At 35.4% G+C, this 27,462-nt stretch overlaps 2 protein-coding genes and 1 pseudogene across 2 annotated transcripts; 2 read left to right on the top strand and 1 right to left on the bottom strand.

The window, feature by feature from the left end:
- Positions 1 to 10,220: 10,220 nt before the first annotated feature.
- On the top strand, positions 10,221 to 10,565 carry LOC113782300 (protein PELPK1-like). Its single transcript, XM_027328191.1, has one exon. It carries the CDS (start codon positions 10,221 to 10,223, stop codon positions 10,563 to 10,565), a length of 345 nt encoding a protein of 114 aa, XP_027183992.1.
- Positions 10,566 to 15,133: 4,568 nt separating this feature from the next.
- Positions 15,134 to 18,057, bottom strand: LOC113783460 (pentatricopeptide repeat-containing protein At4g21300-like). The gene has a single exon (XM_027329601.1). It carries the CDS (start codon positions 17,986 to 17,988, stop codon positions 15,400 to 15,402), a length of 2,589 nt encoding a protein of 862 aa, XP_027185402.1. The 5' UTR covers positions 17,989 to 18,057; the 3' UTR covers positions 15,134 to 15,399.
- A 5,713-nt stretch (positions 18,058 to 23,770) lies between these two features.
- On the top strand, positions 23,771 to 27,159 carry LOC113781986 (annotated as a pseudogene).
- The last annotated feature ends 303 nt before the right edge of the window (positions 27,160 to 27,462 follow it).

Raw genomic sequence — 27,462 nt, forward strand, 5'->3', positions numbered from 1 at the left:
AAGGATTTCAATAAGCAAAAGATAAAGGAATCACCAAGCTTATTTGAGAGTCAAATTTTACACTAATAGATTTGGATGTATGCCACATATACATGATTTAAATTTTAAATTTGAATTCACGTTATGTAAACTTATTGATGGGGCATAATTTGTTATTAAATTTATGGTTAATTTTCCTTTTATCCTTGCTAAATATTGTTTTAATTGTTGGATTTTGCTCATATTTGGTATTGCGACCTAATTATAGAAGGTGGGGCAGAAAAATGCTAAAAAAGGAGATTTTCTTTAAAACATGCTGTAAAGTCCGGATTCTCAGGATTGTGTGCACGTGAGAAGCTGTCAAGAAATTGACAAATCTGGTTCTAAGTTGTGCAACCAATTCTTTCCCTTTGGTGATTTATAGTTTACTAGTATTAGGAAGCAAGAAACAAGGAAATCTCGGTAGTTGCCTTATCTTTTTGTTTTCCTTATTCGGTGAGGACTGACTAGACTACAGACTAGTCATTTAGATTAGATTTGAGGGCGACTCTTTTTGTCTCTTTTTTGAGGGCCGCAAGACAGGAGTATAGTTTCTCTTCATTCTTTTACTTTTGCATGAAAACATATTACTTCGCTTTTGGAAAAAGATTTGGTGTCCATGAACTCTACTTTTTGGCGTGAGAACATCTCTATGAGGCATGGCTAAATTCCTAATCTAGTCAGAGATCAATTCAACGATGCAGTCCTGAACATCTGTGAGATCGAACTAATCTCAACTTGTTCCTTCAATTTATTGATATTTGTGCATTCTCTATTTTAATTTCTCAAGATTATTTCGTTAACTGAATGTCTAGGGCCCGATATTCAAAGTGACCTAATAATCTATTACCAAATTAATCAACTAAATCCGTAATTGTTTAGTTGATTAATATTAGTGGTAACTAGCGTTTACACACGTTAGTGGACGTGCAATCTAATTTAAATAACCCTCTTCGTGTGTTATTGATTAGGGTTAGGCTTTTCTAATTTTTAATGCAATTGAAAAATTAAATCCTACGGTCGTATCTAGAGTTATTTCCTGATTAGGGGTGATTAATGGTCGTACATTGATTATCAATAAACTAAGGAAAAGTTGATTGTCAAAACTTATTGACGACTATAACTAACATGTTAATGAATTGAGCGAACCATCTTTGCATCAATGATCGGATAAATGGGCTGTGTCTGCAAGGATGTATCTTTGACTAGAGTTTGTCTACCATCGATTTAATCCCTGCTTATCTTCGTGAATTATTTTTATTAATTGGTTATTTGTTTAATTTTATCTCTACTTGAGTTATTTAATTATTCTTGATTTTACAAAAATCTCCCTTTCTCCGTACTCTAGAAGAAAAAAATTTTCCCTAATCTCTGTGGATTCGACTCTACTCAACGCTATATACAAAAATTATATTTTTCTCGAGTAGATATTTATTATTGTACAGGCTCGACACCTGTCACTTATCACCAAACTTGTCATGATTTAAACCTATTTTGTAAAAAAAAAAAAAAGGAATTACTTTTATTCTTGATTTTGATGATCACAAAAGCACTTTGAAATGTTTATCTAATTCTCTTCAAATATAAGTGTTTTGCTTTTTAGAGAATCAGGTACAAAGGTGTCAAGGAAAGAAAATCAACCAAAAGAAGAAGCAAAAACAGGGCACTCATGTCGGACGTCCGAAAGGATGAAGAACATCAAGAAGGAAACTCCTTCGGACGCTCGTGAGGAAGCATCGGACGTCCGGGAGGATCGGATGCACTCTTCGGACGCATATCGATCGTGTTGGACGTCCGAAAAATTTCGTAAAGTTTTGATGACTCTCTGGACGACATTCGGACGCAGATGCTTTCGGACGATAAAATCCAATCGGACGTCCGAACGACAACTTGGTGAGTTTCGGACGATGGGATCGGACGATGATTAATCTGTCGGACGTCCGACAGCCCCAACGGCTAGCTGACTCTTCATCTGCCTTCTATCCGTTGGAAGCATTAATGAAACCAATTTTTAGTCCCCTTCAAATACAAACGATTCTGAACGAGAAAATGACTTTTGCACACTTTGACTACAAGATCTAAAGAGATATTTTAGCTAGAAAATAGTCTCCCAAGCAAGATTTGTTCTCCTAGTTGTGTGAAGTTCTTGTAAGCTCTTCTCTTGTGTTTGAAATTTTCAATAGTGTAACTTTGTTGAGGGTTATCTGAGTGATAGTAAAACTTCCTAACTTGACTAAGTGAGGCATGGGGTAAGGAGGAAGTGATCCCTCCATTGTACATTGAGTTGATTATTGTTCATCAAAGAGAAGGTGCTCATCTTTGTGATTGGTCTTCAAGTTTGAGGAAAGCTTGGTAGACAATCGGTTTGATACTCTATCTTATTCTTTTTGTTTAATAAAATTCTCATTGCTTATATATATCCTTATTTCTGATCAACATTGTTCTATTCTTTAAAATTACTTGATTGATCTCTACTAGAAAAGAAGGTAAATTTTTATTAAGTAAAAAGTGCATAAACTCAATTAAGTTTTTAATCAACCTAATTCACCCCCCCTCTTAGGTTATTTTTGGGCCTTACAATTGGTATCAGAGTTTGGTCTCCTAGAGATTAAGCTCAAACGGTTTGGAGTAAAGATGACAACCAATCATGCCATGTTTGTTGAGGGGCAATCTGTCACTAGACCTCCCATGTTTAATGGTTCTAATTATGTTAGTTGGAAAGAAAGAATGATTATCTTTTTGCAATCCATTGATATTGAGTTATGGTTTATTGTGAATGAAGGACCGCATGATGCTAACATTCTTGATGCAGATACAGGTTTGTTTCGGCCTAAAACAAGAGCTGAGTTGAATGCTCAAGATAGAACCAATCTCACTTTGAATGCCAAAGCCATGAATGTTCTTTATAGTGCCTTAGACTCAAATGAATCGATTAGAGTAAAAGGATGTAAATCTGCTAAAGAAATGTGGGATAAGCTAAGAGAAATTCATGAGGGTAGTGACAACGTGAGAGAACAGAAAAAGTCTATCTTGGTCACAAAGTATGAATCATTTAAAATAGAACCCCTTGAGAATATTGACAAAATGTATTGCAGGTTCAATGACTTGATCAAAGATCTCGAGGTGTTAGGCAAAGAGTACACCTTGGGAGAGAAAAACAGGAAAATTCTCAATGCGTTGGGCAAAGAATGGGAAAGTAAAGTGACTGCAATAGAGGAGGCTAAGGATTTGAATTCTGTGCCTATTGAATCTCTAATTAACTCACTATCCTCCTATGAGTTGAAGTTGAAAACTAAAGTGCAGGAGGAAGAGGACGCGAGAGCTAAGAGAAACATAGCTCTGAAAGGCAGCTCAAGGTGAAGATGATCCAACTCAGTTGGATGATGAAGACTCGGATGGTGATGACAACGATCTTGCTCTCATCACAAAAAGCTTCAAGAGAATCTTGAATAAAAGGAAGTTTAGAAGGGGAGGACCTAGCAATCAATTCCAGAATCAGTCTTCAAACGCAAGGAACAAAGGAAGACAAGAATTCAACAAGAAACAATTGGACAAATGCTACGAATGTGGACAGCCTGGACACTACGCAAACGAATGCTCCCTGAAGAAAAAGAAAGATGGAAAAGCTGATCGAAAGCCAAGGTTCAACAACTTCCAGATTACATGGAATGAATGTAACTCCGAAGGCGAAGTTGAAGAAGAAGAAGAATCAGCTCAAATGGCCTTCATGGCTATTGGAGATAATGAGGTAACTTCCATACATTCTCAATCTGATAGTGATGATGAAGATGATGATGATCTTGAATCCTTTGTTGAAAAATTGCATAATGCCTTGAAGGAATCTTATGATAAAAATAAGCAGCTAAAACAGAAAATTGTCTTTCTCATTCAAAATAATACAAGTCTTTTTCAACAAAATAAACAACTAAAGGCTGACAATGAGTGCCTTGTAAGAGCCGAATTTGATGTTCAAAATGAACTTGATAGAAAGACAAGTGTTTGTGAAATGCTAAAGGAAAGACATGCTGATTTGAATAAAAGGATGGACAATTTGGATGAGACTTTAAAATCTAGAAAACAAGATTATCTCAAAAAGAACATGTCAACCACCTTTCTTACTGCTCATGAAAGAACATTAGCACACAACAAAAATGCACATGATTTCACAACATATAGAAGGAGTGGATTGAGATTTATCAAACCATTACATGTTAAAGACTCTTCCATTATGTGTAGTTTTTGCTGTCAAAGAGGGCATTTGAAAGGAGATTGTTATGTGAAAAGAAATCTGAACAGAGGAATGAGATGCATGTGGTTAGTTAGACACAATTCTAACTATTGTGGACACCACACTTTTTACTAAGCAAGTGTTAAATGATCTTCTTATTGTGCAAATATATGTAGATGATATTATTTTTGGCGCTACTAATGAATATCTATGCAAGGATTTTTCCACTATTATGCAAAGTGAATTTGAAATGAGTATGATGGGAGAATTAAATTTCTTCCTTGGACTTCAAATACATCAAGCACTAGAGGGAATTTTTATAAATCAAGCAAAATACACCAAGGAATTGCTGAAAAATTTGGCATGGAGGACTCAAAGCAAGTTGGAACTCCAATGTGCACTTCTACAAAACTTGACAAAGATGAAGAAGGTAAACATGTGGATGAAAAGCACTATAGAGGTATGATTGGAAGCCTACTCTATTTAACCGCAAGTAGACCCGATATTATGTTTGTTGTTTGCTTGTGTGCTAGATTTCAATCTTGTCCAAAAGAATCACATTTGAACGCTGTTAAAAGGATTTTTAGGTATTTGAAAGGTACATTAGACTATGGTCTTTGGTATGCTAGATCTTGTGAATTTGCTCTATATGGATATTCGGATGCTGATTTTGGTGGTTGTCGTGTGGACAGAAAAAGTACTAGTGGAACTTGTCACTTTCTTGGTAATTGCTTAGTTTCTTGGTTTAGCAAAAAATAAAATGCAATTTCTTTGTCCACAACCGAAGCGGAATATATTGCCGCTAGTGCATGTTGTGCTCAACTTTTATGGATGAAGCATACCTTGAATGATTTTGGATTGTTATATGACTGCATGCCTATATTCTGTGATAATACTAGTGCTATCAATTTGACCAAAAATCCAATTCAGCATTCTAGGACAAAACATATAGATATAAAGCACCACTTTATTCGCGATCTTGTTCAAAAAGGTGAAGTTTGTGTGAATTATGTTTGTTCTAAAGATCAAATTGCTGATATTTTTACAAAAGCTTTGCCATTGGATCAATTCATTCATCTACGATCAAAACTAGGGATAATCGAAAAATCATCTTAAAAATTGTTTTTCTGTTCAAAGCTTTCGGACGTCCGAAAGAAGATGAACGGACGTCCGATAATGTTCTTCAGCTATTTTCCCAGAAAGCACCTGTTCGGACGAAACTGGAGGACGCACGACTTCGTTCGGCCGTCCGACAGTGCAACGGTACACTTTTTAAAGTGACTTCCCTCCTCATTTGCTTCAGAACTCTCCTCTTCTCTTCTCACTCGGACGGAAACCTCTATCCTTCTCACACTCAATTTGTGCTTTTCTGAAGCACTCATTCCAAAATTGACTCAACCAAAAACTTCTCCTGATCATTGCGAGTTCAATTTTCGGATCTTTTCACCAAATCTCATCACATTTCGAAAGTTCCCAAATTTCCCTCAAAACCCTACTTTCTCATAACCGCTCTGCTCAATCATCTTTAAGGCTTCTTTAACCCAAAATTCTTGTGTGATTCACTCCCATACTACTGTGTGCATCATTAGCATCATACATCTCACGCATTTCACACAATGGTGAAACTAAGAGGAGGAAAGGTGACTGCCGGACGCAAACACACACTCAGGGATGAAGATGCTGATTCTCCTAGGGCCAAAAGATCATCCAAACGTGTCAAAAAGGGGGCAGTAAAGGCTCAAATTTCCCAGCCTTCCGCTCAGCCAGAATCCGGACAAGGAACTTCTTCTCAACCGACCTCCAAATCAACCACTGTCTCCCCATTCTTTGATGCTGCTGCCAAAGAAAAACATTCCTTGATAACCCAGAAAGGTTTCATTCTTCAACGAACCATAAATCTTTCTGAATTCCGCAAGATTGGTTTAGAGTCAATTCTTAATCTCTTTGAATTCCAGAAATGGTCACATATCATTTCCATGCCTAACGTTTATTACCCTGAAATGCTATATCAATTCTTTGCCAATCTTAGGAAAGGCACTGATCACACTGAAATTATGTCCAGGATAAATGGGGTAGATTTAGTGTTTGATCCTGAGATTGTGAATGCTGTTTTAAATACTGTTATTGAACCAGGATGCAAAAGTAAAATTGCCAATTTCTTTTCTTATGAAGAGCATCCCACTGCTGATAATCACTTTGATAGTGCTAAGATGATGTCTTATTTTCAAAAGAAGTTTTCTGCCCCTGCTGATGCAAAACTGAATGACCTTGCCCCTGTGAATTTAATTGCTTTCTCAATCATTTCAAATTTGCTTGTACCTACTGATGGTCATAGGACAGATGCCAATAAAATGGAGCTATATCTTTTTTATTGTTTTCGAGAAAAAATTCGCATTGACTTTGGCTTTGTCATGTGCAAGTTTTTACTTCGCTTCACCACTGATTCTCGTAGAAAACTGTCTTATGAAAAATTTCTTCAGAAGATCTTTGAGTTTTACAAAGTACCCATCCTTGGTGTTTGTCCCAAAGAAACGTTTTCTTCTGCCTTTACTAAGGCTTATTTTGAGCGCAAGAATCTTGTCTTTAGAGATAATTTGTGGGCTTATAAGGAGGCTATGTCTAATGAACCTAGATCTAAGGCTGCACATGATCCCCTTCACACTTTATCCTCTGTTGCACTGACTTCTATTCATCCTAGGAAGACTGCCACTAAGGCATCTTCTTCTTCAAATTCTGAAGTGGTTGAGCTCCTTCGTGATCTTAAACAACATGTTCTACTTCTTGAACATGGTCTCATGCTCACCATGTCATCTGAGCAACAAGCAGACTTTCTGGATAAAAAGAGTCTTCTCTTTCCCCCACCTGTGGTTGAGGAAGTTCCTCATGGCAAAGAGCCACGCTCTAATGTTCATCAGCTCCTATTCGCTCCATGAGTCCTGCTTCCATCGATCTCACCTCTACTCCGGTGGCACCTCATGATCCTTCCACATCTGACAAAGGCAAGAAACCAGTTGGTGAACATGCTGAAGATGATGAAGACACTGAGGAGGAGGATCTCTCTCAGTATCTGCTTACTCGAAGGACGCATGGGTCCACTTAGTTTACCATTTAGGATCTCTAGCCATATTAGGATCATTTACATTCTGTTTGACTGTTTTCTATTTGCTAGGTGTTAGATGGTTGTCTTGATTTTTTTTGTTGTTTTCTTTGATTCTGGTGCTTGTAATGTTCCAAACTGGATATGTGGATGTAATGGTGCTTGTAATGTTTTGTGATGCTCGTAAGCTATTTTGTTAAGAATGTTTAGTCCTTTTTTATGTTACTGATTCTTAACATGTCTCTTTACTTTTGTGATTCTTGACATGTCTCTTTACTTTTGACTTTTGTGATGACAAAAAGGGGGAAAAAAGATATGAATTGACTGGATATGTGGATAAATCTGTGAAGTAGCCAAGTGAGGGGGAGTTTCTCAATTGCTTAACTATTTTTGGATAAATCAGTGAATAAATTGGTTAACTAAGTGAGGGGGAGTTTTTCAATTGCTTAACTATTTTTGGATGATTGAATAAATCTGTGAAATAGTCAAGTGAGGGGGAGTTTTTCAATTTTTGTTCTTCGATTGACTGAGAAAGGGGGAGCCTATTTGTAATCATCAAATTTCATTTCAAATCATTGTTTTGTCATCATCAAAAAGGGGGAGAATGTTATTCTTGATTTTGATGATCACAAAAGCACTTTGAAATGTTTATCTAATTCTCTTCAAATATAAGTGTTTTGCTTTTTAGAGAATCAGGTACAAAGGTGTCAAGGAAAGAAAATCAACCAAAAGAAGAAGCAAAAACAGGGCACTCATGTCGGACGTCCGAAAGGATGAAGAACATCAAGAAGGAAACTCCTTCGGACGCTCGTGAGGAAGCATCGGACGTCCGGGAGGATCGGACGCATATCGATCGTGTTGGACGTCCGAAAAATTTCGCAAAGTTTTGATGACTCTCTGGACGACATTCGGACGCAGATGCTTTCGGACGATAAAATCCCATCGGACGTCCGAACGACAACTTGGTGAGTTTCGGACGATGGGATCGGACGATGATTAATCTGTCGGACGTCCGACAGCCCCAACGGCTAGCTGACTCTTCATCTGCCTTCTATCCGTTGGAAGCATTAATGAAACCCATTTTTGGTCCCCTTCAAATACAAACGATTCTGAACGAGAAAATGACTTTTGCACACTTTGACTACAAGATCTAAAGAGATATTTTAGCTAGAAAATAGTCTCCCAAGCAAGATTTGTTCTCCTAGTTGTGTGAAGTTCTTGTAAGCTCTTCTCTTGTGTTTGAAATTTTCAATAGTGTAACTTTGTTGAGGGTTATCTGAGTGATAGTAAAACTTCCTAACTTGACTAAGTGAAGCTTGGGGCAAGGAGGAAGTGATTCCTCCATTGTACATTGAGTTGATTATTGTTCATCAAAGAGAAGGTGCTCATCTTTGTGATTGGTCTTCAAGTTTGAGGAAAGCTTGGTAGACAATCGGTTTGATACTCTATCTTATTCTTTTTGTTTAATAAAATTCTCATTGCTTATATTTATCCTTATTTCTGATCAACATTGTTCTATTCTTTAAAATTACTTGATTGATCTCTACTAGAAAAGAAGGTAAATTTTTATTAAGTAAAAAGTGTATAAACTCAATTAAGTTTTTAATCAACCTAATTCACCCCCCCTCTTAGGTTGTCTTTGGGCCTTATACTGTCCTACACTGACAGTGTATAATTTTTTTTAGGATTAATCTGTCCTACACTGACAGTGTATACACTGTCAGATGACAACTAAGCAAAATTTGAATTTGAAATTCAACTTTTACACACATGTCATGAATCCAACAGTGACAGTGTATACACTGTCAGTGTATATAAGATTTACTCTTTTTTAAAATACTAGCAGATTTAGATCATAGCACATAATATAAATTTAAATTTGCAATTCAAATCATGCATATGTAACAGGGATCCAAAATTGTTAAACGGAAAGTGTGAAGTACTAACTCTTCATGTGGGCAAATTAGTGGCATATTGCATGTCCTCCACTCAAAGGATCGGGGTCCTAGTCCAATACTGTCATGGAGAGTGGAACATGTATGTGGATTTCCTCTAAAATTAGGGTGCTCAATCAAATCCATCCGTAACCCTTTTGTAATCAATCACAAATTGGGTGAGGACCAATTGTTTGTGCAGAATTATTAAGCGTTAACTGCTAAAGACCCAATTAACAGATATTTGTAAACATAGCATCACTTTTTCTATTTCTCCAAAAAGAAAAAGAAAAAGAAAAACCGAAAAGCCAATTCAAAGTTAAGGCATTGGAATAGTATGCTGCAGAATTACAGATATGTAAACTTTCTTTCCATTCCCTATTTCTTACTTTCCCAAATCCATGATCCCAACCATTCTATAGAGTCTATGATTTGTTCCTTAGTTTTTCTGTTGGCACTATGGGAAATTAGGAATACTAGTGACTCCCAAAATATGACCAACTACCAACATCGGTACTTTTGACAAATCTACAGTAGCACTTTCTTTATCCTTTCTATTAGGCATATCTGAAATTGGTAGCAGTAGTTGGGCGATATTCTTCTCATTCACAGGTCACGGCTTCTCATTTGTTGTTTCTATGCCATATGCAAAATGAGGTTCCATGCGTCCTAGTAGTGATTTTTCTTGGTAGAGTTTAGTTAGGGTGGATTTGAATTCGTTTGACAAAGTCGTAGTTTAGCCAAGAAAGCCAACCAACTAGTATTCTCTCCCCCATTTATTGTCCAGCAACATCTAATCAAACTTATTATAATCTTTCAAGTATTCCCTATAAATAGAGATACTGGAATCGTATCTCTCATTCAACTCGCAACATCGATCAAGAATTTGCTAGTCATTGGTGAAAATCTAGTAAAATCTTCAACTTTAAGCATCAATCTATCAATGGCTGCTAATTCCAACTTCTGCTTTGTTCTATCGTTGATGATGGCATTGTCCTTTTCAAGCATTCATGTAGGCGAGGCGGCTCGGCACCTTTTGCAAACTTCCCAACCAACAATTCCTGCCATACCTTCAATACCATCATTGCCTTCCATTCCAAATTTGCCTACAGGGGCATTGCCAAACTTGCCAAGCAATCAGCTGCCACCTCTGCCCACCATGCCTGCAGTTCCTAAGGTGACCATGCCACCGTTGCCTTTTGGTTCATTGCCAAACATGCCAACTATTCCCAATATCCCTATCTCCATTCCTTCAATCCCTTTCTTCTCACCACCTCCATCAAACTAGTAGTTTGACTTGAGATTTCGATATTCCAGGGTGTGGCATCCTTTTCGTCCTCAAATTCATCATTGTGTTGTGATACTAGCATTATGTTTCTTTCGTAATGTTCGTGTTTCAAATTTATCACTTAAAAATTCCCTGGATTGTAATTTCTGCATTTGGTATTCACTGAAATGTACTTGTATATTTACAATATTGCTGTTGTATTGGAGATTGCTGCTATTTTAGCAAGTTATGATCTTAAATCTGGACTTGTAAGCCCATAAAAACACATGCAACTTCTACAATTTCAATCCTGAGAGTTAAGAAAAGACCAGGCAAATACTTAGAATATAGAGAATTTCATGAAATCCTCCAACTTCCTTTTTATTGATTTGTACCGTAATATGATTTTGGAAAAAAGGAACTGTACAAATTTTTGCTTCAAATCACGTAAAGGAATATGAAAAAGGGAAAAGAAGAAAATTACTCCCTCGTTATGTTTTGGAGAAACAGAATACTATGGCCATAGATTCAGATTAAAAATGGAAGACATGGATATAAACACTATTTTAAACAGACAAAAAATTGTAGTTTAAATTGGCTTGAGCAATTTAGAATTCAATGTAGGAAACCAATGGGATATATGATGGAATGAAATGCAGTATATGTACACATTTTGTTTGATTCCAATTTGACTTTGATAGAAGCAGAATCATCAAATCAATGAGTAATTTAAAAAAAAAAATCAATTTCAAAACTTCATTCTTTTTTGTTCTATTTCCCTTTTGTTCCTTTAGAATTTTCTTCCAATATATTTTGAGATAACAGGGCAACAATAATCCTCCATCGGCGGTAAGCACTATAAAATGGTATTTTGAAGTAATTAATCAATTCCTTAAGGCAAAGCTCTGGATTAGTAAATACAAGATTTAAAATAATTCCTCTTAAATTGGGAAATTAAGCTCGAATTCCTTTTAAATTGGGAAATTAAGCTCTTATAGCTTAAACTTTGTTACATATTTACAAGATCGAAAACAATTTTGACTATCTTTTAGGATATCTCTTACTCATATTTCTAGGTTAGTCTTTCCTTCTTTCTTTTTTTTTTCTTTTGTGAAAATGATATTTGTAAGCTAGGTCTAAATTGTCATCATCCTAAATGGACTAATAACATAATAAGGAACAAATTGACAAGCTTAAAGGATACGTTTACCCCAATGATGTTGTATTAGTCCGTTTTCAAAATTAATAGCATATATACGGTGAGTGTATAGAATATTAACTCTTAATTATGTCCGGTAATGAGTAGACAATCAAAGATATTTTTACATAATGTAAGCCTTTTTATCTTTTCTTAATTTTTCTAAAGTTACTGCATTTGCAGCTCCATTATATATCACAATTTTACCAAATCCTTTTCCGTTTAAAACTCAGAAATCTAAACCTTTTCTTTTGAGAACTGGGAAATCTCGACACCTATATAACTCTATGCAAAGCACTAGAACCTCTTTTGTATTCATCAAACTTCCTACAAAAAGGTCTCTGTTACCAGCCTCCAAGAAGCCTTTCAGCAACTCAACTAGAGTTCAAGAAGAATAAAGAAATTTGTTAGAGAAATCAGTATGGCAGCAGCAGTAGTTTATGGTTTGTTCGATACAACAACTAGAGGCCCTTTCTACAACAGTGTTCTCGTGAGGGCACAACAAATCTACATGCAAGCTACTGCTCTACCGGTTAATTTCCTTTCGCCTTGGGAGGATGAAGATCATCCCGAGAACTTCATTCCAGGCCCAGAGGACCAGTATCAACCTCAAAGCAATCTAGAATCTTGCGAGGAGGATGAGGATCATCCTGAAAATATTCCACCACCACAGGAGAGAATCCAACACGGTTGCCACGGTAATATTCTTCAAGCACATGAATTTGATGGTTATGATGATGACGACGACGATGATGATTATGAGTATGATGATTTACATGGACAACTGGTCCAACTTAATAATGGGGAGATTGTCAGGCTTGGGGATGCATTTGCTGTAATCTATGAAGATTTGGGCCAACAAAGTAATCTGTACCAAGAAATAATCTCAGAGCATCTGCAAACTATAAAGTACCAAAAACTTGATAAGCAAGACGAAGATAAAGATGAGGCGGATGAACTTTGAGTAATATGCCAAGATGGATTTGAAAGCGAAGACATGTTGGGAACTCTAGGATGCCAACACGAGTTCCATGCGGATTGTATAACCAGATGGTTGCAAGTCAAGAATGTCTGCCCAATCTGCAAGCGCATGGCAGTTCATCATCAAGGAAACTAAGAAGTTTTTGGCACATCGTCCCAAACAAAGAAGTTTTATTATCCACTTTGTTCTGCCAAGGAAGATGGCTTTTGATCATCTTTTGATCACAACAAGTCTATCTGTTTCTGATCAAGTGTAGGTCTCGAGGGCATGGTTTCATCACTACCTAAGTACATAGTTACTGCAATTGAAATCATTATGATCAAAAGCTTGTCAACCTCCTGCAGAAACCAACTGTACATAGATGATGACTATATTTTTCTTCTTCGGTGGTGGGCTAGAGATTTTAGTGTTCAATCTGTAACCAAACCGATATTTTCATGATTTGAATAAAATCTCATTTTTGTGGCATTCTAAATTGGAACAGTTTTCATGATTGTGGTTTTGCTGAAAATTACTATTTTAGCATGTGATGGCAATCTTAGTTTTAGCATGTTCTTAAACCTAGATATATGGGACCTTTTAGAGTCGCATTGATCCTGTTGATGTAGAAGGAATCTTTTGGTGGTACATCTACAAGTTCTTGAGACTGGCTAAATATCACCTTACACCTGTTTCACTCATTCATTCTTCTGAATCGGTTTCTTTATGTGTGCAATTATACATCTAATATTTACTGTATGTGTTTCATAAGTGTACATCACAATTCTATTCTAGATATAGAGAAATTTTACAGTGATTGTTGTATTTGTTTCATTGCATTGTATGAAACTAGATATGCACCCTCACGCCTAAGGGATGCCTGGGCACATGATTGGAATAATGTTGTATTAGCAGTTCCTCTGCTATATGCACACAAGTGAAAGAGTGTTGCAGACAATCAAACCAATCTGCCCGCAAATTAGTTATTATAAGAAGGACTAGTAGATTTTTCCCAAAAAAGAAGGTGGCTGCCTTTCAGTTGAACTAAGAATAGGAAATATTCATGTTGTCCCAAAGATGGATCATCCTCAGCAAGAACCATATAAAACCTGACTTTGCTTACAATCTTTCACGTAACTCTTAATCATTTTTCTCCATGCGGATGAAGAGTAGTTATATGCAGGTATTTAAAAAAGATGGCAAATAATCGCTCAATTTCCAGAATGCATGATCCGGATAAGCTAAAGACACACGCATAACTTCCTGCTAGGAGTTTCGATACATCATTCGGCAGTTACACCTCCCTATATATATACACATATGCTACCAGTTTGAATATCTTTTAAGCATGATAATCAGCTCAGACCCAGTCAGTAGCGTTGCTTATTCCTCAAAATAACTTCAAACACATTAATTGTTAACTAAGTCCATTTTTTTTACAATATAACAACTGTATGAATAGTCTTGGTCCAATTTTCTTCAAACTATATATTGTAAATACACTAGAATGAACATAATAAGATAAAGCTGAGCATATGTATGAATTCCTCTTAATATAAAACTTCAATGATACACTTTGTTGGTTTCAATTGTATGACATATCTTTATGAGATGTCCACGTTTTGCATAAATTAATTGTTGAGGAAATCACCGTCAGAACAAAAGAAACTATGAAACAGAACTACAGTTTCAAGTAGAGAGATGATTTTAGCCCTAAAATGAAAAAACCCAAAACCATGTGGAAACACCTTTTTAGCTGGTCATTAATTCTGGACCATGTGCAGTTTCATTTTCCAAAAATTCCTCTAAACAAATAAGATCCAAAGATATTTGTTTTTATGCGCAGGATTCCATGTGGAAAAGGATATTAGATACAATGATTTCACTAATTATCAGCATACAATTCTGCATCATACCACAAGTGTTTTTACAGTGTTTGCAAGAGATAGGGCCAAATGTAGCATTTTTACTTGGTGAACCAGATTGCTAATGTTTCAGAGTCTCACCAGATTTCATTCAAGCCCTCAAATGATAAAGTCCTTATTTTCAAATTGATCTCAATTCACATCTCCAAAAGGGGTGAAACAATACTAACAATAGCATAAAAAGGGCATAATTTAAACTCGTTACTAACATCAAAAGACTGCACAAAAAATTCTGAGTGTGTAAGTAGTAATGCCTCGTCCTAAAACAAAACCGTTAAAATGAAACTAAACAAGAAGGGCTAAACTAAAAGGATCTAGCAGTTTAAGGATTAGCATATAATCTAGTGAAACTTTAAAAGCTTCAAGAGTAGTTTACGCCAGTGTTTATTTCTCTGTCTATCATTCCAGGTCTAACCCCAGTTAAACTGAAGATTTTGTAGCTCCATATTAGTTATAAATGGAGAAATACATACAAGTTCAAGTAAATTTTGCAATGTGTGTGCAAACTATTATTAAGAACAGCAGTATGACTCATTATTGCTTGACAACCTAACTATAAACATTTATTACAGAGCTGCATTAATGCAGAAGTGTCATTGGTATACATTTGTCATTTTGTTTCAATTGAAATTCAGAACCATGTCAGGGTACTCCATTCCATCCCTCAAAGGCTGAAGTATGAACGATCCAGAAAAGAAGAAAAGTATGTAATGCCTATACTTACAAGGTGCAAGAGAATCATATCTACTCTTAATTGACAGAGCACCTTGATCAAAATTGAACAGCTTTTGTAGGTGATGAGTGGCATGAGTTTGTGAATTTGCCACGATGCATTGGATGGTAATACTGAGGAACATATCCTTCTTTGTGCAGCTCCCGAAGAAGATGTCTCAATAGCAGATAGATCTCAGATGACTGAGGATGATCTGTGTCTGCAGCAACAAACATATGGACGCTCTGATTCACCTCAAGCCAGCTGTAACCAGGAACTTTCTGCACTCCTCTTTCCTTCATCATATTTCTTACTTTGTTAACACCTTCCCACTTTCCAGTGTCAGCATGCACATGTGATAGGAGCATATAGTATCCAGAATTTTGCGGGTCCAAGTCAAAAAGATGATTTGAAGCCAACTCAGCTAGTTCAACGTTGCCATGGATACGGCAGGCTCCGAGTAGCGTGCCCCAAATGCCCGCATCTGCAGTAAATGGCATGGTCCTAACCACTTGATGTGCTTCTTCAAGGCGACCTGCTCGGCCAAACAAATCTATTAAGCATGCATAGTGTTCCATTCGAGCTGTAATTCCCAATTCTTGGGTCATGAATTCAAAAAGTTGCTTGCCCTCCTCAACTTGGCCAGTATGGCTACAAGCAGATATTATGGCGAGGAAAGTGACATGGTCAGGCTGGAATCCATCCTCCCTCATTTCATTCAGTAAAGCCAAAGCATCCTCAAGGTGTCCATGGTTCCCATAAGCAGCAATTATGCTATTCCAAGAAACTTCATTCTTGCACTCCATCATGTCAAAAACAGTACTTGCTAATTCCAAGTGTCCACATTTAGCATACATGTCTATCAAAGCGCTCTCAGCAAAAAGATCTGAGCTAAATGCTCCTCGAATCATGAATCCATGTATTACTTTGCCATAACACAGTGCTTGTAAGTTAGCACATGCACAAAGAGCTGCAGATAAGCTAACAGAGTCATGCTTGGCTCCTTCTAAACACATCTGATAGAAAAGATCAATTGCTTCCTCTGGCTTTGCATTCTGGCAACAGCTAGTAATCATCGAGTTCCAAGAAACAGTGTCTTTTTTGGAAATTCTGAAGAAAGCTAGACGTGCTAGGTCCAACCTTCCACATTTTGCATACATATCTGAAATTGAACTTCCTACAAAACACCTGTCTTCAAACCCATTTCTGAGAATACTACCATGCAACTCCCTACCCAATTTCAGAGCAGCCAAACCAGCACAAGCTGGTAAGAGACTTGCTAGAGTTACTGCATTGGGCCTCATTTTCTTATCCAGCACCCATCTAAACATTTCCAAGGCTTTAAAATCCATTCCATTGAGCACAAACCCCGAAATCATAGCAGTGCAAATGACGATATCTACAGCAGGGCAAGAGTTGAAGATTTTAGATGCCATCTTCACAGCCCTGCACTTAAAGTAAATATCAATAAGTGCATTCTTCAAGAACACATCCATATTGACATTGTTTCTTAATATGTAACCATGAATTTCCTTGGCTTGATTCAGGGACTGAAAGTCAGAAAACAATGAAAGTATACTTGTAAATGTGGTTGAGTCTGGTCTAGCACCCACAGATAACATTTGGCAAAACAAATCTAAAGCTTCAGGCATATGCCCACTTTGGACGTAGCCCCCAATCATTGCATTCCAAGTTACAAAATCAGCCTGCGTTATCAAATCAAATAACTTTCGCGCATCAGACAAGCATTGGCATTTTGCATACATAGCAATCAAAGTGTTAGCAACCGAAGATTCCATCTCCAACCCACATCTGACAACATTACCATGCACTTGAGCACCAAAATAAACCATCTGTTCCGAACCACAAACTGAAAGAATACAAGCATAACTAATTGAATTAGGCTTAGTTTCAGTCATCCTCATTTCTCTATACAACCCAATCACATCATCCACCAAGTTCCTGTCTTGCGCATAAGCATTAAGCATTACATTCCACAAAACACTATCCTTTTCAGGCATTTTATCAAACAGACGTCGCGCTTCATCTATACAACCATTCTCCGCATACAATTTAATCAAAGCACTACCCACAAACACATCCAACTCAAAACCCAAATCTCTAATCGACCCATGTATTAATCTACCTAATCTCAATGATTGCAAACCACAACAAGCCTTGATTACATAAGGAAAAGTGTACTTATCAGGACAAGTACCAAAACCCAACATCTTATAGTAAAACATTAATGCAAAATCAAACCAACCCACCAAAGTAAATCCCCTAATCATCCAATTCCAAGGGGAGGCATAGTACAACTCAAGCTGAAAAAATAAGTTCTTGGCATCAAAAAACTTCCCACAAAGTATGTAAATTCCCAAAACCCTTGTTCCCAATAAACCCAAGCTATTAAGTCCATTGACAGTGATTTGGGCATGGATTTGCTGACCCTTTTGGATAATGGAAGGATTAGAGTGGCCAGGGCAAGAGGGATTGCAAGATTTTAATACTTGTGCAAGTTTAGAAGCTAAAGCGTCTTCTGCTTTCTCTGTGTTTGTGTGAATGCAATGGCTTGTGGTGCATAGTTTTTGGACAGTTTTTAAGGCCCTGAATTTTTTCGTGATTGAACATGGAAGTGTTCGATGCATTTAAGGTCGATTTTCACATGGCTTTGGTACTCATTTTCTTGGCCGGTTCAGAGCATATTTGCAAGAAGTTTGAACTGGATCAAAGCACGAGGGAAAAATGAAGATATGCAAAGTAAAATTAAATGTCAGAAAATAAGTAAGGGAAAATGATCGGTTTCATCCTTCACATTTCACAAAAATATTCTTTTCGTCCCTCACTTTTGAAATGAAGCAATTTCATTCTTGACATTTAAAAACTGAAATTATTACATCCCTAAACCTAAATTTCAGTCTGAATCAAACCACCAATCAACCTGATTACAAATTTTGGGGGTATAATTGGAAGATCACTTGGTTAACTCAACTTGATATTCATGTGAAATTTAATGAACTTAAAAAGAAAAAAGAAAAAATTATAACATAAAAAAGAAATATTAATCTTTTCTACATTATCATTGTATACACTGACGGTTTTATGTACCGCCATATCATTTTAATTTTAATTTAAACACCAAATTTTATATTTATGATACACATTTAGATTCGCAAGGGGATATACTAATGGTGCATGAAAAGATTTATCAAAAAAAAAAATTCTACTATTCCAAGACAAAGAATGGCCTTTTATGTTATCATATTTATTTTTTTGGTTTAATAAATGTCATGTGAATATGATGAAATTGACCGAATGATCTATCAATTCTATTTTCAAAATTTATTGTTGGGTTATTAGATGGTTTGATTGAAAATTAGGTTCAGGGATGTAATAGTTTTAATTTTTAAATGTCAAGGACGAATTTGCTTCATTTTAAAAGTGAGGGACAAAAAGAATATTTTTGCGAAATGTAAGGGATGAAATAGGTCATTTTCCCAATAAGTAAATATCCAGAAACTTAATACGTCTTCCTTTTTTCTTTATTGTTTTATAGCTGTAATGGGCTTTATCCTCACTTTTTCACTACTTTTTTTTTTATTTTTTTGTTATTTTCGACTGATATAAAATTTCATAAATACAATAAAAAATAGTATCATTTTTCTTCTGTTCAAATTTCTCAAGGAAGGTGAAAAATAGAAGGTTATCATTTACATTGTTGATCAATTGAGAAGGGGGACTAAGAGCCTAGGAGACATAGTTAGTATATTTTTAAAATAAGATGATTATATTGACCTAAAGATATGGTATTAAAAGTATGGAAAAATCATTCAAAATGTCTCTCACATTTCGCCAAATAAATTTTTTGTCATTCATTTTTAAAATGTTCACTTTACGTCCATTACAAATTTACCTTAACAAAATTTAATCCCAATCTAAGTTTTGACCACTTTCATGATGAAATCACCACGTGATCAACATATAGTCATTTTTTTAATGTACAAAAAGATTAGATCCCACTTTTTAGTGATAAAAATGAATATGATTGGGTTCGATTCCTTTTTTTTTTTTGAGAAAAATGAATATAGTTTGAATTAAATCCTACTTTTTTAGGGTGAAAATAAATATGGATCATATAATTTATTTATAATGAGGTTCAAACCTGCACTCAAAAGTTATAACCATCTCATTTGCTGCAATATAAAATTCACTTTTGTAGCATGCGAGGTGTTAAATCCCACGAGAAACACTAACCAACTACTAAGGCCTAAAATTCCCTCTATTATGTAGACTATCAAGAATTTTTAACAAAAGTAAAGCAATAACATTGCTATAACAATGCACTTGAAAGTAGTGAAATTGGAGCATCTCAACTAAACACAAGCATTTTAGGGTGTGGAATCCACTAAATGTATCAAACTATCGATGAAGTGGTTAATTATCACTAACTACTCTTGTCTTGCCAAAGATATATTTTCCTCAAGTAATCAAGACTCGTTTTTGCTGATGAACTGATTATTGCCAACACTAGAGTTTCCCTATTTTAATTAGGGGTATGCATCGAATTCGAAATCGGTAATTCGAAACTTTGAATTTGGATTTTTTTGAAATTTGGGCATCAGAGAATCCGACCGAATTCGATTTTCGAATTCACCAATTCCGAATTCAATTCGGAATTTGGTAAATTCCGATTTCATCGAATTCGAGAAATTTTATATATTATTATATAATATAAAATTTAATAGATAATATAAAATTTATATAATATTATATAATATAATTTTCATATTACATATATAAAAATATATATATATTAAAAACGAATTTGAAATCGAAATCGGTATTCGATTTTTGATTTCGAATTGTGAATTCGAAATATATGAATTAGGAAAACCCGAATTCAATTGCTATTTCCGATTTACCGATTTCGAAAATTCCGAATTCAATTCGAATTCGATCGATAAATTGAAATTTTTTTATTTTGCACACCCCTAATTTTAATGGTGAAATCATAGGTGGAGGTTTCATTAAGATGACGAAATGTGAAAAAAAATCCACCCAAGTGTATCATTACTTTCGTGTTCTTTAGGTTTTGCTTATTCTATTTCCATCATTGTTAACTAATCACATATATTAATAATAACTAACATGAATTATAAATTATGATTAAGCATTCACTTCATATACAAAGTAAGTGAACTAAAAATACAAGATATAGCAATTGGTAACCACAATTAATCCATAATCAAAGTACAAATAGATTCATCTACGCTAAAACAATAAGAGTATATCTTAAATATACTGACAGTGTATATACTATCATTGTTTAATTCATGATATGTGTGCAAAAATTGAATTTCAAATTCAAATTTTGCATAATTATCATTCATCAAATGTTAATAGTGTATATACTGTCAGTATAGGAAAGATTAATCCGAATAATAATATTTAGCTTAGCTAGACATAGTAGATAAAATAGAAAAGCTTAAGGCTTTAATGAAACTGAGAGGTGTCGAGCCTGTGTAATAATAAATACCTATTCAAATAAAATACAAATTTTTGTATATAGCGGTGAGTATGGTCGAATTCACAGGGATTGGGAAAAATTTGTCTTTTTTTAGAGCCTAAAGTGAGGGGAATTTTTAGACAATTTAGAAATAACTCACTAACCAATTAAAGAACAATTAACGAAATAAATAAGAATTAAATCAACAATAAATATGATTCTAATCAAAGGTATAACTTTCCAGATACGATTCACACAACTGATTATTGATGCAAGGATAATTTAATCACTCATTAATAGATTGGTTATAACCATCTACAAGTTCTGATAGCCAACTTTTCCTTAGTTTATCGATAGTCAAGGTATGACCATTAACTATTTTCCTAACCAAGAAACAACTCTAGATATGATCATAGGATTTAATTCCCCAATCGCATTAAAAATTAGAAAAATCAAATCCTAACTAACAAACACGCTATGAAGGTTCATTGAAGTTAGATTATACGTTTTCCTAATATGGGACCAATTATGCTAGTCACCACTAGTATAAATCAATCAAATAATTACAAATTTAATTGATTAATATGGCAGTAGATTATTAGATTAATTCAAATATCGGGCCTTTGACATTCAAATAACAAAATAATCATAAGAAATTGAAACAGAAGACGTACGAATACTAATGAATAAAAGAAATAAATAAAAATATTTCAATCTCACAAATATTTGAAACCGTATCTTCAAATTGACCCTTGACTAGAAAAAGGGATTAGTTGCTTTCCATTGAAAATAACTCATGCAATTTTCGTCAAATTGACGAAAGTTGCCTGAGATTCGGCAACAGAAGGCACAAAAGAAAAGAAAAGAAAAGACGAAGAGAAAAAACTCTCCGTTCTTCCTTGAAGGCACAAAAGAAAAGAAAAGAAAAGAAAAGACGAAGAGAAAAAACTCTTCGTTCTTCTTTGGTGCCGAGACTAATCGCCCATTTCGCTAAAAACAACGACTTTTTATAGCCAACACAAACAAGAAGACTTCCTTGTTCTCACGTCTCTTACTTTCCTAAACTACTAACACTTCCTAATTTTCTCCAAAGAAAAGCGGATTCCCTAAATTGACATTCCTAAACTACTAACACTTCCTCATTTTCTCCAAAGAAAAGCGGATTCCCTAAATTGACAAAAGATAACCTATTTGTTTCTTAATACAAAAATAAAAACCAATTATCTCAGATAAGGAAACATGCTTCTAAGAACTTCGATTCGAATTGGGATACTACCACGCGTAGTAAAATCTCGAGCCTCCGAAACTAGACAGTAGGATTTGAACGGGCCCACAAAGTAGGATTTGAACGGGCCCACAAAGAACTGGCTAAAAATTTTCATTAAACCACTTTTTACTCCTTTTCTCCTCATATTCCTACAATTAGCACAAATTACCAAATATGAGTAGAATTTATCCATTAATACAATATTTGGCTAAAATCAAGGGGGAAATAATCACAAATTTAATAACAAAAATGCAACCTATCAGCAACCAAACATAAATCCAACAACAAAGAAAGAAGGAGCGAAAAAGCTACTCATTCAATTGAAAAAACAAGAGTTTTCAATTTCCATTATCTTCATTGTCTTCAAAATATTGAGCACATCAAGAGTTCTCCAAGAATTCTCCAAGAAAAATGAAAGACTAAGCTTACTAAAAAAACTAGAGAAATATGTTCAAGAAAACTATATTTACTCCTATATTTCTAGTTGTTTCTTGTTGCCAGAGAATCAAGAAAAAGCGGTCTTTGAGCTCCGAAAATGCTGCTGCAACATCCCCTCAAATGTCCCTAAAAAAGTGTGAAAATGATGTAAGTGGAAGATGCTAGGACCGGAGCCGTGATTGGTTCGCGATCTAACCGGTTGAACCGGCCGGTTCAATTTAGGTTTCAAAACACTGCCTATTAGTGCTCTACGCCAATGTTTCGAAAATCGCACCTGACCGCCCGGTTAAATCGCGAACCAGCCATGCCTCTGGTCCGGTTCAATTAAAAATCAAAAGAATCAATTGAATCGGTCAAAACTGGTCAAGACCGGGTTGAACCGGTGACAACCGGTAAAAAGTGGGAAGTTCAACCGGTTTTTATTAAGTATTTATTTTTTAAAATAAATATTTTTGTTTTATTCAAAATTTTTAATACTAAAATGAATAAAAAATTATTAAACCTTTAAACCGGAGTCAAACCGTGAATCAGAAGGTTCTCCGGTTCACTCTCCGGTCTGGGTTTAAAAACATTGCTCTACGCTACTAACACGTTTTCATTTCAGCTTAGACGTTATGAGTCATGTTTCACATGGACAAAACATGTTGTGCCTACGTTTGACATATAATTCTTTGAATTATGCTCTCTCCGAAATATTTCATATTTGTTGCATTTTAGGATTTCAACTTTTTAATAATAGTGGATTGATAGTATTGTTAGAGGATTCGTTTCCAAAATTACCTTTAAAAATTCAAATTTTAAATTTGAATGTAGTATAAAATATTGATAAAGATGAGGACAACATTGAAAAAAAAAATCAAAAGTGACTTTAATTTGACAAACATTTGGAATGTTTCAAAATAGAAGGTATTACACTGTTAATGGGATGGAAGAAGTAATACAACTTTTCTGTGTTATGCATACCATTTACTTCGTGTCTCGTTTTCATTGGTTGTGCCTTTCTCTTTCATTAATCCGTGTACTAACTGGCTACGTATGTGCGTGAAGTGGCTTTCTCTTTGACCAGTTGACAGATTTTCTGTCAATTCAAATACACTTCACACATTTTTTACAAAAAAAAAAAAAAAAATGCACTTCACACACGTATGTAGCCAGTTAGTACACGGATTTAAGAAAATTCTTCAGCAGTCTCGATTCGATTAAGTACTAGAGATCAGAAATGGAACTCCAGCAAATACTGCATATGAATGGGGGCGAAGGCGACACAAGCTACGCAAAGAATTCATCCTACCAAGTCAGTCTGTCTCTCTATCTCTCTCTTAACACATACAAACACACACACACACACAGAGTAATACTAACTCATGCTATGACACGTTAATCTCTAAAACAGTATATCTTTTTTTCCTCCTTAACATTTGTTTTTTGGAGTGGTGTATGTAGAATTTGGTTCTCACCAAGGCGAAACCTGTCCTTGAATGATGCATGCGAGAATTGTTGCCGGCCAACTTACCCAACATCAACAAGTGCATTAAAGTTGCGGATTTGGGATGCTCTTCTGGACCAAACACACTTTTAACAGTTCGGAACATTATACGAAGTATCGACAAAGTTGGCCAGGAAAAGAAGAATGAATTAGAACCTCCCACCATTCAGATTTTTCTGAATGATCTTTTCCAAAATGATTTCAATTCGGTTTTCAAGTCGCTGCCAAGCTTCTACCGCAAACTTGAGAAAGAAAACGGACGCAAAATAGGATCGTGCCTGATAGCCGCAATGCCTGGCTCTTTCTACGGCAGACTCTTCCCCGAGGAGTCCATGCATTTTCTACACTCTTCTTACAGTCTTCACTGGTTATCCCAGGTCTTTGAATTAATCCCTTTTATCCTTTTCCTTTTTCTTGTAGCAAAAATCGTTCATGATTTTCATTCAATCTCAAGGTATCCACAAGAATCCAAGAAAGAGATTTCTTAAGAAACCAACAACATTTTTTATTAAAAAAATTCGCGGCTCATGATTTATATTCCCACATGCAACGCTAACAAAATGCTCCAACAATATAAGTTACCAGCTTTAGACGTGCAGGTTCCCAGTGGTTTGGTGACTGAATCGGGGATCAGTGTGAATAAAGGGAGCATTTACTCTTCCAAAGCAAGTTGTCCGCCAGCCCAAAAGGCATATTTGGATCAATTTATGAAAGATTTTACCACATTTCTAGAGCTGGCAATTTGTCCCAAGTCCCAATGGGCTACCCATGCCCAAAGGAACTTTGGGCGGGATGGGTATTATAATTTGGTATTGGGTTTAAGTTGGGACACATCCCAACTATACCCATTAATGAATGGGAAATGATGGGAAATACTTGGGTACCCATTGGGCTCAAATGGCAAGGGCTCCGTTTGGATTAGCTGTTTTTGGTAGGTGTTTTTGAAATATTTTATTGTAGCAGTGTATATGAAAAATTTTTACTATAAAATTTTTTTGAAATATTTGAAATATTAATATGGATGGGATGTTTCTTGAGTTATTGTATATTACTGTAACATTGTATTTGAAAAACTTATTTTTTGAAAAAAAAGTCAATCCAAACGGAATCTTAGATTCAAAAATTATCTTTAACAATTTTTATAGTCATACCAGCGAATATAATCTAGTAGTCTTCCTAGTCATTATCCACAAGAATTTCCAGCATTTCAGTTAGTTTAGACCTGTCATCCTTGGACAATGATAAGGATAAATATTCAACATCCTAAGGACCTTGGCCATCTTGATATATGTTGGAATATGGCTGTATATCTATCTTTTCCTTTATTTGTTAATCCAATTTTTGGTGGGAATCTTGAGTATAAAGCACTTGCATGTTTATTTAATAAAACTAAAAGAAATTTAATAAATCAAAAATATTAAAATTATATAAAAATAAAAAATGAATTAAAGGAAAAAAAATATGTAGAAAATGGATTTGGGTATTGGGCGGGATCAATCTAAACCCATCCCAAAATGATCCCGCCCAAGTTAGTCCCAAAACACATATGGGTAAGGTTGGGCCCAAACCCATATGACTCGGTTCCATCTCAAACCCAAGCAAATCCCGCCCATCCCGCCCATTTTGCCACCTCTACACATTTCTAAGGATGCGTTCGGAAGAGTTGGTTTCACGTGGCCGAATACTCCTTACTTTCATGTGTGAAGGAGATGAATTCGACGGCCCGAATATCTTTGACTTACTTGACATGGCATTAATGGACTTGGTCGTCGAGGTCTTAATCTCTCTATCTCTTTCATGATTATGAGATGCTTCACTAAGGGGTGGAAATTTTTGTTTTTTTTGGGGGGGGGGGGGGCTCCTCCCACCTCGCCCGGTCCCATATCCCCTCCCCATGGGTGTCCTCCCAGTTGGCTAATTATATTTTTTATTTTGACATTATTTGTCTACATATATAATTTCAATAAGAACCTTATAAATCACTATTTACACATATAAATCAATATGTAAAAATTTAAGTAAATTGAAGATAGCCATATCATTATTTTATCATATAAATTATATATTTTTGTTCTTAAATTATAACACACATGCACACGCGCGCGCTCACACATATATAAATAATTGATATGTAATTATAATGTGTATGTGTATATACGTGTGAAACTATATACAAATATTTATCTTTTAAACTTTATTTTAGTAGTAGGGGTGGGGTGGCAGATAGGTAGGGGGTATCCTTCCCGTCCCCTACCTCATTTAAAGCAGGAGGAGAAAAATGTCCTCCACCTCGCCCCACCCTATTAGCCACTTCCCCACCCTATTACATCTGTTTTTATTGCCATCTCTAGATGCTTGTTATCACACAACTTCAATACATTTAAGATAATTCTTTCCTTGAGTTTCGTCTAGCCTCCACCAAATTAATTTGTTGAAAGTTAGAAATATAGTGGGATTTAATTTGTCAAGTATTTTTTTCCCTTTTTGGTAAAAAAAGAAAGTATTGGAAAGGAAGAAATCGTTCATTATTTAATTTTTTGGCAACTTTTCTATATGATGTATGAACTAAAAACACAAGTAATAATATATTCATATTGAAATTAAGGGAAAAAAACTGTGCATGTTATGCTAGACCTGACGTTTTAACAAATTGGCTAATTTCCAAGTCTCGCGCTTCAAATAATTTGAATTGAATTGATGATTGGCATATCTGCAGGGACATCTGGAGGAAGAAAGAATGGATAGTCTCAATCTTCCAAACTATACACCTTCAGTAGAAGAAATAAGGTACATAGTTGAGGAGGAAGGTTCTTTTGAAATTTTGTACCTGGAGACTTTTAAGCTCCGTCATGATGCTGGCTTCTCCATTGATGATGATTACCAGTTACGATCCCATTCCCAAGTATACTGCGATGAACATGTTAGAGCAGCGTATGTGGCATCATTCATTAGAGCAGTTTACGAACCCATCCTCACAAGTCATTTTGGAGAAGCTATTATATATACCTGACATATTCCACAGGTTTGCGAAGAATGCAGCAAAGCTTCTCGGCATGGGCAAAGGCTTCTTTAATAATCTTATCATTTCTCTTGCCAAAAATCCAGAGAAATCGGACATGTAAATGTTTGTTTTTAGATATGTAGTACCAAGCTGATATCATACACATGGGAAGACTTTTATTTGGCATAAGCGACCGAGGATTTGATTACATATGTACGATGGCTTTCCTTCCATTCAAGTGTGGCAGTTAGACGTGTACATTTTTCAATGCATTTCTAACTGCGTTACACCCAAAAGCTATGGACAAATTCAATGCTTGTTAACTATTGTGCCCGTAAAATTTTTTAAAGCAAAAGTTCACAAATTTAATGTTTTCAAGTGAACACATTACATTGATAGTGAAACGCAGTTTAATTGATAAGAT

This window comes from Coffea eugenioides, chromosome 9 (assembly GCF_003713205.1).
Source record: "Coffea eugenioides isolate CCC68of chromosome 9, Ceug_1.0, whole genome shotgun sequence".
NCBI lineage: Eukaryota > Viridiplantae > Streptophyta > Magnoliopsida > Gentianales > Rubiaceae > Coffea > Coffea eugenioides.

What these genes read in the sequence shown, in the direction of transcription:
- LOC113782300 (XM_027328191.1), top strand. Translation starts at nt 10,221, where the DNA reads ATGGCTGCTAATTCCAACTTCTGCTTTGTTCTATCGTTGATGATGGCA.
- LOC113783460 (XM_027329601.1), bottom strand. Translation starts at nt 17,988, where the DNA reads ATGCATCGAACACTTCCATGTTCAATCACGAAAAAATTCAGGGCCTTA.